Source organism: Echinops telfairi, unplaced genomic scaffold (genome assembly GCF_000313985.2).
Source record: "Echinops telfairi isolate 266 unplaced genomic scaffold, ASM31398v2 ScPeMD7_7474;HRSCAF=8512, whole genome shotgun sequence".
NCBI classification, from domain to species: Eukaryota; Metazoa; Chordata; class Mammalia; order Afrosoricida; family Tenrecidae; genus Echinops; species Echinops telfairi.
In genome coordinates this window covers 5121518-5132305 of record NW_022111378.1, presented here as the reverse complement: position 1 = coordinate 5132305, position 10788 = coordinate 5121518, and the positions used below count along the sequence as shown (strand labels likewise).

At 47.8% G+C, this 10788-nt stretch overlaps 1 protein-coding gene across 2 annotated transcripts in view; it reads right to left on the bottom strand.

Moving 5' to 3' along the window:
• Positions 1 to 10105, bottom strand: part of LMCD1 (LIM and cysteine rich domains 1) — a 72347-nt gene extending 62242 nt beyond the window's left edge. The window contains exon 1 of one of the 2 annotated variants that reach the window (XM_004714108.2): positions 9997 to 10105. In XM_004714108.2, the coding sequence (XP_004714165.1) occupies positions 9997 to 10038 (42 nt within the window). In that variant the 5' untranslated portion in view covers positions 10039 to 10105. The remainder of the gene's footprint in view (positions 1 to 9996) is intronic. The other variant, XM_004714109.2, reaches the window with a different exon arrangement.
• Positions 10106 to 10788: the final 683 nt, after the last annotated feature.

Genomic DNA, 10788 nt, shown 5'->3' with positions numbered 1-10788 from the left:
AGCCAGAGGCAGAAAACAGCAGGACGGGTCACCAACAATCAGCCAGATGACAGGATCCAACAGTCCCAAGTTCAAACAATGTATATACCAGCAGTGTGGCGAAGCAGGTCTCGAAGGAACCTCACGCTTTAGTGACACCATCCACAAGTTGGGTGTCCCCCAGGTAGTGTAGCTCACAAGTTGAGGCAGAGAACTAGCTAAGGCAGCCTGACACTGGTCCGATCACCACAGAGCAAGAGAGAGGTAGGCCTCGCTAAGCCATTTCTCTCTTTGCCCTCCAATCAAACTGCGACCTTATTAATCCCACATGTTCTTATTGGCCAGGTTGGGACATAAAACCCACCTATCACATCATCCCAGGTTAAATCCTTCTTGTTACCTGCACAGGACCTAGGACTACTTCATCAAGTAGGTGTTCAAGAAATACTTGCTAAATGAAGGACTACAGGATTATCCTTATAGGCAAGGCTTCATCTGAGGGTTGGAGAAGGCAAGTAATGTAAGATCACACAACTGGAGCCAAGGACTACCTACTGCCTAGCAAGACAAGCGTTGCCCGCCGAAGGCACAGTAACCAGACACCCATGGCAAATGGTTGCTAGTCTCAGTGTTTGCATATGACGTGGCCTAAGTGTATTGATGGTAAGACCCAAGTTTAGCCACAAGAATAAGATTCTGCAATCGCCTATCTTAGAAACCACATGTGATATAGGTATATTAAACTTGGCCTCCCCCACCCAAAAAAACAAATTCATTGCCATCGACTTGATTTTGACTGATAATGACCTTGTAGGGTGAAGTGAGTTGCTTGTATGTCTTCTAATTGCAAGGTCAGCAGTTCAAAACCAAAAGCTGAGACAGATGAGGCTTCCTACACCCATAAAGATTTACTAGCTCAGAAACCCACAGAGAAGTTCTGTCACACAGGGTTGCTATGAGTTAGTCTCCCAAGCTCCAGCAATTAAGTAGTTATGGGCCTTTTGTGTTGTGTGGCTGGGAGTGGGCCAGAATAACAGCAGGAGATGCGACTGAGGACTCCCCATGCATCCCAGAACTTTACATATCTTTAAAAAATGCCCAAAGTTTGAGGCAGAACTATCAATAACTCCATTTCTCAAATGAAGATCATCAATCAACTGGCAGAGGTGACAGACCTATCACGTGGCAGGACTTCCCAGCATTCTAAGGAGCCCTGCTGGTGTGCGGTAAGGGGCTGGGCTGCTAACTGCAAAATAAGCAGTTAGAAACCACCAGCTGCTCATTGAGAGAAAGACGGGCTTTCTGCTCCCATAAAGAGTTAAAGTCTTTTAAACCCACAGGGGACAATTTTATCCTGTCCCATAAGGTCACCGTGAGCCAGAATTGGCTCAATGGCAATGAGTTTGGTTTCGTTCTAAGCAGTAGGAATTGAATTGTGGTCCCCAAGGCACGTGTGAGAATTCTAACCCCTGACTGGATGTCATCGCTTTCGGGCACAGCGGCTGTATTCTCTGCTAGGTGGATGCGGCATCTCAGTGGAAGGTGTGTCCTCACCCCCCTCACTGCTAAATCATGAGAAGCAGTATGGACCCAGAGATGAATGAGCCCAGACTGCGGGAGCCGCAGCACAGGATCGGAGCACCAGGGGATCAGAAACCCCGGGACTGGAGAAGTCGCGAGGTCAGCAGCTCACCGGTCAGCCCACAGGAGAAAGAGGAACCTGTCTGCTCCCATGAAGGGGAAGCCGTTTTACTCTGCCCTGTCAGGTGGCTGTATGTCGGAATCGACTCAATGCTGGTTGGCTTTGGTTTTAGAGACGCAGAGACAAGAATTTTGCTTCCCTGACAAGAGTGAGAACCCCCCACTAGAGCCAGTGCCCTGAATGTGGGCTTCCAATCTTCTAAACTGTGAGAAGATAAATCTCCATTCTTCAAAGTCACCCCCAGGTGATCTTTCCTCTGCATCGGCACCAGGACCCTAAGAGAGTGTGCACTTCACCACTTCTGGAAACCACCTCTGAGCATCACTCTAAAGTTGTTGAGTCCACAGCCAAAATATTCTCATGGCCTCTCAAGTATGCACATGAGACAGGATAGCATGGGCCCAGGACCCGGAGGCAGAGGGTAGAGGAGACACCTTTTCCCCTTCATTCATACGCGGTGCAGTGAGCACACCTTGAACCGGGAACTCCTCAGTTATATCCCACGTGAAGCAGGGGTCTGTAGGGCCTCCCCCAGTCCTCTCTCTGCTCATCTGCTGCATGAAGGGACTCACTTAACAGGTCACTATGTCCCACTCTGCCATTTTATGCTATGACTCATTCCTACTCATCTCCCAAGACAATGTTTACAAAGGATCCAGTGTTCAATACTGGAAGAAAAGCAATCCATAAGCAAGTCATATGGTTGTGCAATCGTTGCCTTGCACTGGTTTGGACACCAGTTTTCTGGGTCCTTCCAAGGGGGGACTTGCTAGACAGAAGCTTTATTTTCTTTACCCACAGCAATTGTATTTCCTTTTAAAGCTTGTCCTGGGGAGCCCTGGACCCAGTGTTTTGCTTGGTCCTGAGTCACATGCTATTAGATAGATCATGAGTCAGGCTGATCAGGCATGTAGAGATGTACATTCCAGAGGCCAAGCCTATCTCCAGGATAGAATTTCCTGGAAGCTCTGGAGCTAGCATCTCTAGGATTTTTTTCCCTAAGTGTCATTGCTTCTTAGGCAACTTTCAGGATAATATTGCATGATTCCTTAAAAGGTCACCAATGGACAGAGATCTGGAAAAGCCTGCTAGCACATCAAGAGAAATCTAGAAAGCCATTTGTTAAATACATGGCTTTGACTGGTAATGGTTGCATACCACCCAAGTATACCCAAGTAGGGGGGTACGGGTGTATACCACAACTGGCAGTGACCCCTAAGGATGAGAGAGTTAGATTATGTGGATAATGTGGCTGGTGCCTGAATCAGGCTGTCAGTCAGTAGACAGGCCGTGATCTATGTGTGGAGCTTATAGTCATTAATGAGTCCCTCTCCAACTGATGAACACTGTCTTGCTTCTTTTGATGTGCAAGGAGCTTAACCCTTAGGATTGGAGCGGCCTGGATTAGGGTTCCTACCCTTCCATCACATGGCCTGCTTGATGTTGTTAGTTGCCATGGAGTTGATGCCAACTCAGGGTGACCCCATGGTGCAGACTCGTGCTGCTCTGTAGGGCTTTTAGCCTTATGGGAGCAGGTCATCAGGTTGGTCTTCCATGACACCCCCAGGTGGGGTTTAATGCCATCCTTCAACTAGTAGTTAAGCGTTTAACCATTTGCTTCTTCCAGGGACTCCAGCGATGGCAGTAGGCAAGTCATTTTAAACTCTTAATCTTAGAAAAACGACACTACAATTGTTGCATGGTAGTCTTTAGGATGACAGCACGCATGAGAAAGCAGCCAGCACCATGTATCTCCTCAGGAGATGCTTTTCCTTCCCAATCGTCTGCTTTTACAAAACTTGTCTGTCTTTTCAAAGGACAGGCAAATCTTCTGGCAGAATCCTTGGGAGGCAATTGTCCAAACAGATGATAAAAAGTAAGACCAAACATGAAAGCAAGTCCTATCTGACCATAAAAATGTAAAAAGTTCTTTCCTCATTAAAAATAAAAGCTCCCAAGCCAAACAGTTTTATGAAGCTTTGCAATTGCACTATTGCTTCTGTTTTTGTGAAAGCAAAATTGAATTTCCACATCATTTATTTAGGCTTATAACCAGAGGCTCAGTACACAGACAAGACCCAGCTTCCTGCTTAACTCTTTCTATAACCAATGCAGCTACCATGGAGACGACCCTGTCTCACGGTGACCCCATGTGTCAGAGTGGAACTGTACTCCATAGGGTTTCCAGTGGCTGATATTCCAGCAGTAGATTAGCAGGCCTTTCTTCCAATGTGCCTCTGAACGGATTTAATGACTGACCTTTTGGTCAGCATTCAAATACTTGGGTGAATGCACTACTCAGGGACGCTAACTCTTGCTATCAAAATAAAAAACAAACAACCCCCCCCATAAAAAAAAAGCAACCCCCCCCATAAGGAAAACAAACATCCTTTCCATGGTGTCGATCTGACACATACCGCCCCTACTGGACAGAGTAGAACACTCCTTTCTCCTGTGACACCTCTTTCTCCCATGAAGTAGCTAGTGGATTTGAACTGCTGAATTTTGACTAGCAAGTGCTTGAGCCAATCCATCACCAGGGCTCCTTAACTTGCATGTAAGTCTTAGCATCATAGGATCATTTCCTGGAGCTCCTGCAGATAATATGGTGTCGATAGTTGAGACTCTCCAAGTTGGGTTCAGGGCACTCTGAACACGCCATGTGAAATCTTGGAGCATTTTATGATCTTGAGGGGCTCCTGTAGAAGCGGCCGGGGGGCTCTGCACCTGGCAAGATATTGACAGCTCTCACACTGCCAGTCCCTTCCTGTTATCACATGAAATGGGAGGAGGGGTATTTCCAAAGGAAGGCATTTAAAGAGCAGCAGCTGTCTCTGCACTTTGGATGTGCTAAAAAGCTGTTCCATAAATCTACACTCAGCTGAACTGAGTTGTAGGGCTGCCTTGCCATCATCGGTTATTATTATACAAGAAAGAGTCAAATAACTCTCAATAAGTGTGAAAGAGTAGCTAGTGGGCTGGAGACAGAGGTATCTGAAATTCTCGTGCCCTGTTATTCTATTTCGTAGGAGAAATGACCTGCCCGATGACTACTGTTCCTATGTTGTTCTGTGATGTCCTGCTGCTGCTGCTGTGAGGTTGGAAGCGATGCCACCAGGATTTCAAACAGCAGGAGGGCCATCCATATGGGGTGGACCGTTTTCAGCAGAGCTTCCAGATTAAGACAGACTAGGAAGAATGGTGTGGTGGTGTTAGCCAGTGAAAACCCTACAGTGAAATTAGCCAATGAAAACCCTACAGATCACAGCAGAATATTGTTTCATAAATATAGGGAAAATGAGCCCCCTGTATTGGAAGACACTCAGAACACACAATGGCACCCAGGTGAGCAAGGTTTTGTTCTCCTGTACATGAGTTACCCAGAGTTGAAGCCTGACTCGACAGCAATTAGCAATAACATTGCAATGATTCAAACCTGGCCGCAATTGGTGCTTTAAAGCATTTGTAAATCATGTTGGAGGGGCCAGCCACCAGCCAGGAGATAAGAGCAATCAAGATCAGTTACTCTTCATACCAAATCCCTATTTTATTATACACCAATTATTATGAATGCTGAAGTTGGAAAGAAAGGATGCTTCTCCTGCCCAAAGTCAAATCAAATGCCTCCCCTGGAGCTCGGCTTGCCCCAGAGCCAGCAGAAAGCATCCCATCGCTTCTATACTCAATACCTTATGCCCACTGGTGGGAGGGACAAATACACACGAGCCTTGGGGAAGTCCTTCTTTCCAGACCCTCAGCCTTTGCTGATCTCCCCCCAGGCCTTTTCTCCCTTGTTACTGTTGATCACTGTATTAGTTTGGGTACTTTAGAGAAACAAATCCACAGAAACTCATGTATAAGAGAGAGTTTTACACATAGGTTAAGTGTGCATCAATAAAACATCCCAACTCAGTGCTGCCCAAACCCACAAGTCCAACATTAACCCATTAACCCATATGTCCAACACCAGTCCACAAAGTCCTCCTCCATCTCACAAAGCAGACATAATGAGGCTGACTGCAGGAGGAAAGCTGAGTCAGTGAACGTGTAAGCATCTCAGCGCTGACAGGGGTCTCCACACGGCTGCTCCAGCACCCAGGGCTGCATCGGGGTAGGTCCATATGGCTTCTCTTTGGGGATGTCTTGTAGGAAGTCAGTCTAATTTTGCAAGCTGAAGCAGGGAGCTGCTAAGGCAGCTGCACCCTGATGCGACCATCACAAAGCAAGAGACCCGAGAACTAGAAAGGCGAGGCTCACTGAGCCATTTATCCCTCCACCCTTGAATTAATCCCGCATGTGTTTATCAGCCTTGTTGGCACAATAAACTAACTCAATCACTTAATATGGAGAGAAAAGATTGGAGGTTGGGATCTACCCAGTGGCGCCATGGAAGAAAGGCCTGGCAATTTGCTTTCATAAAGATCACAGACAAAAAATCATAGGGAGCGGTTCTATGCTTGGGTCACCACGAGTTGGAATCAACTTAGCAGAAATTAACTTTAAGGGGCACTTATAATTTTCTTTCTCCTTTTAAAATAATGCTTTCTTCACGGCGAATTTGCTTATACACCTAATGGCGTGTCTCCAATACTTTGGGTACTAAGGTCTTTAAGTGACAGCTTAATACGTTTCTAAGATTTCATGAGCCAACAGTAAGTCTTGAAACACCATGTTGTTGTTGGACGAGCACACCTGGGCATGGCGCCAACATCTTTGTCCATAGCTGGGCCTGAAGGTGAAGGCTGGAAGGGGGAGCATGGAAGAATGTCTAACCTGGAGGACAGGAGAGCCAAGAGGAACATGGTATGATGTGTGGGGAGAGAGCAAGCTGATGTTGGCAATGCATTTAAAATGCCATCTTTCAGCACTCCTCAGACACTGTGTTGAGGGGCGGGAAATAAACACTTCCACGGGCATAACCACCATCAACGATGTGCATGCCTTTAGATCTCGATGTTCTGAGCCTTCCTAGATTCCTACAAATACCTCTTTGACAGCCAAAGGCCTCACTGTTTGTCAGCAACCTAAGTCAGGAGTTCAACCTTTCTGAACTTTGGTTTCCTTATCCGAAAAGAGAGAAGTGCTCGAAGCCCCCTTCTAGGTGGAATGTTTTATGCCTCTAAAGGGACTTGCTCAATGACTGGTGATCTATTTTCAGAAGGACAAACTCTGTGTAGCTGCTGTTCTAGAATGAAGACAAGATGGGCCGCTGTCCCCTCTTATCACGGCTGAGCAACTGGTTTAAGGTCCGCTGGGTGGGAGTTGGTTATCCTTCAGATTGCTCAGGCATACATGCATACACACATACATACAATGAACGAACCTTCCAAACGAACCCTTTCGGTATTCATACACGCACTGGAACATTTGACTACTACTGACATAATAGTGACTCATTCTTATTGAATGCTCATTCCCTTTATGTGTATCAGTTCATCTAATTATCACCACCATCTTTGGAGGTAGTGATAAAAAGACAGCTTCTACTGTCTCCCCAATTTTCGGATTAGAAGAAAAAGTCTCAGAGGTTAGTTACCTTGGTCAAGAGCACAAAGCTAGAAAGTAGTGGAGTGGAGTTTGGAAACCAGATCTGGGGCCACAGCATGTACTAGTAGCCAGTCTTCTTCGATAGACTTAACACATAATGAACAAATCCACCACGGGCAATGACCATGAGGTGTTGGCCATCTCACCGTTCAGCAGGGTCCTCTCGGCACTAGGAATCTTTCTCCTTCCTTGTCGAAAATCAAATGATGGCAGCAAGAGGCCAGTGGAAGAGCTGGACTCGACAGAGACACAAGGAGGGAAGAGCTGTTTCCGGGCTCCACCATGGGAAGTTCCTTCGCCCTTCTGAGATTGGGGAGTTGATCTCTAGGGCTACTGCTCTCACTACGACTCTCACTTTTGAATTTTATGTTCTTTCTCGATGCCTTTTAAATGACTTTGCAGCTGCAAGGGTTCCTGGTGCCTCCTTCCCCTGGGGGAGTGGAGCAGGTCCGTGGAGGCGGCTTATGGAAGCCATTGAAAATCATTTCCATGTAAATAGGTCCCTTACAGTTCCAAGAGACTATGAAATTATTTCAAAATGTCTAAGTGTGATTGTGCACCCTGAAGCCAAACGTTATAAAATCCCACTGTTACAGATTGGAAAAGTAAATATGCAATAAAAAGCTTTTCAGCATGCTGTTGGTATGACACAGCACTTAAACACTGTGGTGTGTTCAGCGAGGCCCATTTCTCCCCTCTCCCATCCTTCCTTCTCAGAGTGGTGAGCCAGTTTCGGATTGTCACAGTCCCAAGAGCAAAAAAAAAAAAAAAAAAACCTACCCTTTCATCTTTACCCACCACATTCTTTCTCTAAGCCTGTAATTGGATCTAAATGGAAAAATAAACTCTTAGCAGGCCAAGGAAGTTGGCACTGTCGGGTGTCAAGAAGGAGACGTTGTTCCACCTCTAATCTGGATAATCACACTCTCCTATGCAGAAGAAAAGCAAAACAAGGCTCCCTGAGAGCTGGAGCCCCCAGCCTGTGAGGAGGGGGAGTTCACACACACACTGGCTCCACTCACACATTATCCAGCCACCAGTGTGTTGTGAAAATACCGAGAAAGCCTTTGGTTTTCCAGAGGGCAGCGGAACTCTGCTATCTTAGCCCTGAACCTTTACCTTAGCAGAATTTGGGGACGCAGTTTAGACACATCTTACATCTGATAAATATTCCAGTGCTACAACGAGTGAACAAAACAACATTGCATCAGATGTAAGATGTCCTACATGCAAGGGCTAGGGTCTTGGCCAGATGGATAAAAGTCATTCGCTGAAGAACTTTCTGTGGCCTGCTGTGTCTGGCATACTGTACTGAACAGAGGGCAACAAGAAGGGTATGTCCCCAAGGAGCTGGGAAAGATGTATAGGGAAGGAAGACAGGTGCATGCCTAGTCCATTAGGTGTAAATCATATTGTGTTAAACCATTAGGTGTAAGTCGTATTGTGCAAAGGCAGTGTCATAAGCACTACACCGAAGGATAGATGATTCTGGAAATAGTCTACCAAATGCAATAGGGCCTGGAAGGTTCTAGAAACATGTCCTGATCCGGTGTGGCTTGGTGTGCCGACTCAGACAGGCACACTGTACTCTTCAAGCACTGTCAGGGCTCGGCCTCAGCTGTAAGTCAGCGGGATGCCTACCACCCCAGGGCAGGCTTGCATTTCTGTTATGGCTCTGCCCTTGTCTTTTCTTTAGGCCTCTCCTTTTAGCTCCCAGGTCGTTCATGCTGATGCTCAGCAAGGCTGAACTGCCCCAAACCAGAGTTTAGGAATGACCGATGGGGAGCGTGACCCACAGGGTCTCTCCATCACTGCTGCAGCTGCTGGGAGGGAGATGGGAACTATCATTCCACATTAGAAGCAGGTAAACTGAAGCTCAGAAAAGTGTTTTGGGCAATACTGCACAACTAGAAAGTGATCAAGCCAGGGTTGGAACACGGGATTTCTGCAGCTCGGTGGGGCTGGCTCCCTGTGACACTGGGCCTCCGTGTCTCCAGCTGTAAAGTAAGGGTGCTAGTCTGGTGTGTGTCTCAGCGGCTTCCCACTGACATGCCCTCTAAGACGCCAGCCTGTGCCCTTCTCCGGCTACATTCAGGTGATTCAGGAGTGATGGAGCTACAGGGACAGCTGCAGGCCTCCTCTGCGGTTTACCCGTGACCTTCTGGGCACCAGGCCAGCCATTCTTGAAAAGGAAACGTGCTGACCCTGGGGACAGAAGCTTGTTCCCTTGTGCTAGAACTGCTGCCACTGCCAATATCATCAACAAAGAAGGTGTGTGTGTGGGGGTGTGTGTGTATGTGTCTGTATGTGTGCACAATAAACGCGCGAAACACAAGCCAAGTGGGGAAAGCCCCACTGGATGAAAGCAAAAAGAGATAACGTTCATGCCCCCTAGCTCCTACTTTCACCGTAGGAGGTGGAACTGGACAAACTAGGTTTTTCTCAATCCTAAAGACCAGAGGATTACAAAGAAAAAAAAAGTATTACTCTAGTTACATTTTAATTAGCACCACCAAGTAAATCACCAGTGCACTTAGGAGGTTTCAGAAAGTTCATGGGAAATTTTCCTTATCTTTCAATTCCATTTTCCCACCCACTTTTGAAACCCCAGTGGCTCTTAAGGATGTGTGTCTGTTAGCTCAACCATCAATTCCCAACTGCTTCGTTCTCTAGGAAGTCTTGGCATTGACCGCGTTTTCACTGGATAAGCGAGGAAAGCCGGGAGGGAAAGAAAGAATGTGGGCAAGGGAAGACAGATCGCAGCTCACCTTTTGAACTTTAGGGTTGAGGTCCTTAGCCACCTTTGCCATCTTCTTCCGAGCTGGAGAAAGAGCGCCGAGCTTCTCTGGCGGTGCGTGCGCCCGAGCGCGCGCGGCGGAGACCTGGGCAGCTCAATGGGCAAAGTCGCCGGCCGCGGGGTGAGTTCTGCGAGCGGCCGGACGCGCCCGGGCCTTTTTCATTGGAGAGCGGGACGCTCTCCAAGCCCTCGCTAGCCAATCCGAGAAGCCGCTCGCACTTAACCAACCAATCCCAGCCGAGGCGGCCCCGTCCCCGCCCCTCTCCTTTAGGTAGCTCTGTGGCCGGGCCAGCGCAGCGAAGCCCTGACGTCAGTGCGGCCGACCACAGCCCTGGTGCGGGGCTCTTCTCCGCCCCACGCCCTTCTCCTTGAAAGGCGAGGGGCCGAGGGTGGGGCGCGCGGCTGTGCGGCCGCGCCCCGTTCAGGTCATCAGGGAGAGTGATCAAACGGGAAGCCTGGGGTATTTTTAGTGAGCTGAGTCCCGAAATAAATCCTGAGCTCGTTCCCCTGCCCACCCTTTCTGCTTGGTCTGGAGGGGTGGTGGAGAGGGGCGAGGCAGGTGGTTTGCAATAGCATTGACTCAGCGAGGGAACTTCTCCCAAAGAGATGCAATTCCTGGGAATGAGGATGAGGTTTTGCCTAATTGGAGAAGGCTTTTAAAGAGGAAAAAAGCTCCAATAAGAGAGGAAGCTCTGGCATGTGGCTGGTACCCCTGCTCTTCTCCCAAATAAGCATCGGTGTGGTATCATCTACAGTGAACCCT